Here is a 2,536-nt window from a genome sequence, read left to right on the forward strand (position 1 = left end):
AGGAAGATATTAACTCAACTACAATATGAAATAAAACAAAAATAAGTTCTGCCGATTTATGCAGGTGGCTATGTCACAAAAGAGGCCATGCATGACTTTTCATCATCATAATGCAGCTCGGCAAAATCAGGCGTCTGTTGAATTTCGATCATTAATTAATTTTCATTCAAGTTTGATGTCTAACAATTTTCCCTACTTCTGAAGATCATTGGTCGGCTTCCTTACCCTTTTCATCACATTTACTGTCATACGGATAATGTTCATAATATACTTGTATACTATCCTATTGTTCCATGACTCGCAGTAGAAGAAATGCTCAAACAGCCCCCTCCATGGTTTCTCAGCCACAAGTGAGCAGTGTCCTGCTTCGCTTTTATATACGTATATACAAGCTGTCGCGCAAGAACGACTGGTAGTTGCCCGAGAACCGGCAAACGTACCACGCGATCTCTTCTCGCTTATAACAGGAATAGTGCTGTCAAACTGTTACTTTCACCAATCCAAATGAGAAGAATAACGCTGTTATTTTTGGCCATGGCTGCGGTCGTTGTGTCTGCTGGAGCCACACGCGTCAACGAATGTAATACCGGTAAGTAAAACTACTATGACATTATGACATCGATTTTTAAGTTAACGTGCCGTTGCCAAATACTTACGAGAATAGTTTGATTTAAGTATTCAGAATATACAGTTATATTATATGCCTGTATTGTGCATCTGCAATAATTTGATAAAAACCGATGATCGATGATATTGTAGATTTTCAATGAAACATGAACTTGATCTCAATTCAAGCAGGACAAAACCCCGGAACTTGTATCCACTTACCAATAGATACATAACTTTCTTATTAGACTATCTGTAGTATCGTAAGACGTTATTTAACAAAATATTGACTGCTCATTTGAAGAAACGTATAATTAATTAATACGCAACTGCAAGCAAGTTTTCGTAAAAAAATGAAGCTGTTTCGTTAAGTTTAATATTTTTGAATATTTAAATTCAAATTCACTAAAAAAATATAAGAAAATTTATTCTGAGATAGATTGAATTCACAATAATTATCATAGATCATAAATTCAATTAAGAGAAGAAACATACTTGAGGTCACTAATGATGTAGATAATTTTAATTTTATTCAATGTTCTTAAATAAAGTAAAAATATTTAAAAGTACTCATTACAAAAAATTATGATATAAAATTTTGTTAGATACTAAATATGTTACGGAATAGATAAATTTACATAGGGAAATATGATTTAATTTAAATGCTAATAGAATATTTAAACAATTTTTTAAATGAAAAAGTAATGCTATAGTTAATTATGAAATAAATATTATTTATAAATAAAAATATATTTCAATTCAAAGTAAATATTATTTATCAAATAAAGGAAGTACCACGTGGTATTCTTCACTTGATTTGTAACTAAAATTCTAGATATATCAGTAATTCAATTTCTATATTTTATTTTATTATAATTTAACTAAAGATATAGAGTAAAATATTTATTATTCACGAAATTAAATATTTTTATTATATAATTGTTTGTCTGAATATTTTTTTTGATACAACCAATTATGTGTACTACATATTCAGATATCTCTCAATTTTTTACATCATCATTTGGTACATAAACAATTTTATCTTTATTCGTAATATATAATATTTTAAATTAATAAATAATATTTTTATGAGTATCTTTTATTTAGATTGTAAATTATTTTTATTTGATGAATAAATAAAAAATTAAAATGATAGTTTATTTTATTTGCTTATGAATTAATTAGGATATTTATCAAATAAAAACACTTCTCGAGTTATTGTGAATGGATACAAAAAATGGTACACACACATACACACATACATACCATAATATATATTATATTATATACGTATACATTATTTTTTGTTTATCGTTAATATAAATTACGCTTTTAAAGGTAAGCTTTAAACTTAACTTTCTTAATAAAAATAATATTTATAACAGTAAAATGAAAAATTATAAATAGGCTTGAAATACATTAATTGTGATATAAACTGTGTTAAAAATGTTCTTTAATTTATAATTAGGAAATTCTTGATTGGCAATAATGATATAAGACCTTCATAAAATCTAATGAAACTGACTTTAGCGTAGTAGAAAAATTTTTTCTTAGTAATAATTTTCTGCAGGCTTCGATATAATATTATGTGCACAAAGAATTAGCAATCCTTTCTTATTTTTAGTTTTTTATTCCTCATTGACGAAGCAAGAAAAAGCAGAGATTTATTTCTATAAATAGAGATGATGTGCATTACAAATAATTCAAAAATACATTTCGTCATGCAAGAAATTAATAAAATGCAGTTAAGTTGTATATGGAAATAATTAACTTTCTCTTAATGTTTCCACTATAGGTAAAATCCTTGAGGATACAACACAAGTTCGCATCACCAATTGTGATGCACCGCCGTGTAAACTGAAAAAACGCACGAAGGTGATGATCGAGCAGAGATTTACACCAAAGCAGGATATTCAGGATCTCAAGACTT

At 27.5% G+C, this 2,536-nt stretch overlaps 1 protein-coding gene across 1 annotated transcript in view; it reads left to right on the forward strand.

Moving 5' to 3' along the window:
* The first annotated feature begins 386 nt into the window (after positions 1-386).
* Positions 387-2,536, forward strand: part of Npc2b (Niemann-Pick type C-2b) — a 3,986-nt gene continuing 1,836 nt past the window's right edge. The window contains exons 1-2 of the mRNA XM_011497991.1: positions 387-589; positions 2,402-2,536. The exon at positions 2,402-2,536 is cut by the window's right edge and continues 182 nt beyond it. Coding sequence (XP_011496293.1) covers positions 505-589; positions 2,402-2,536 — 220 coding nt within the window. The 5' untranslated portion in view covers positions 387-504. The remainder of the gene's footprint in view (positions 590-2,401) is intronic.

This window comes from Ceratosolen solmsi, unplaced genomic scaffold, assembly GCF_000503995.2.
Source record: "Ceratosolen solmsi marchali unplaced genomic scaffold, CerSol_1.0 scaffold14, whole genome shotgun sequence".
Taxonomy (NCBI): domain Eukaryota; kingdom Metazoa; phylum Arthropoda; class Insecta; order Hymenoptera; family Agaonidae; genus Ceratosolen; species Ceratosolen solmsi.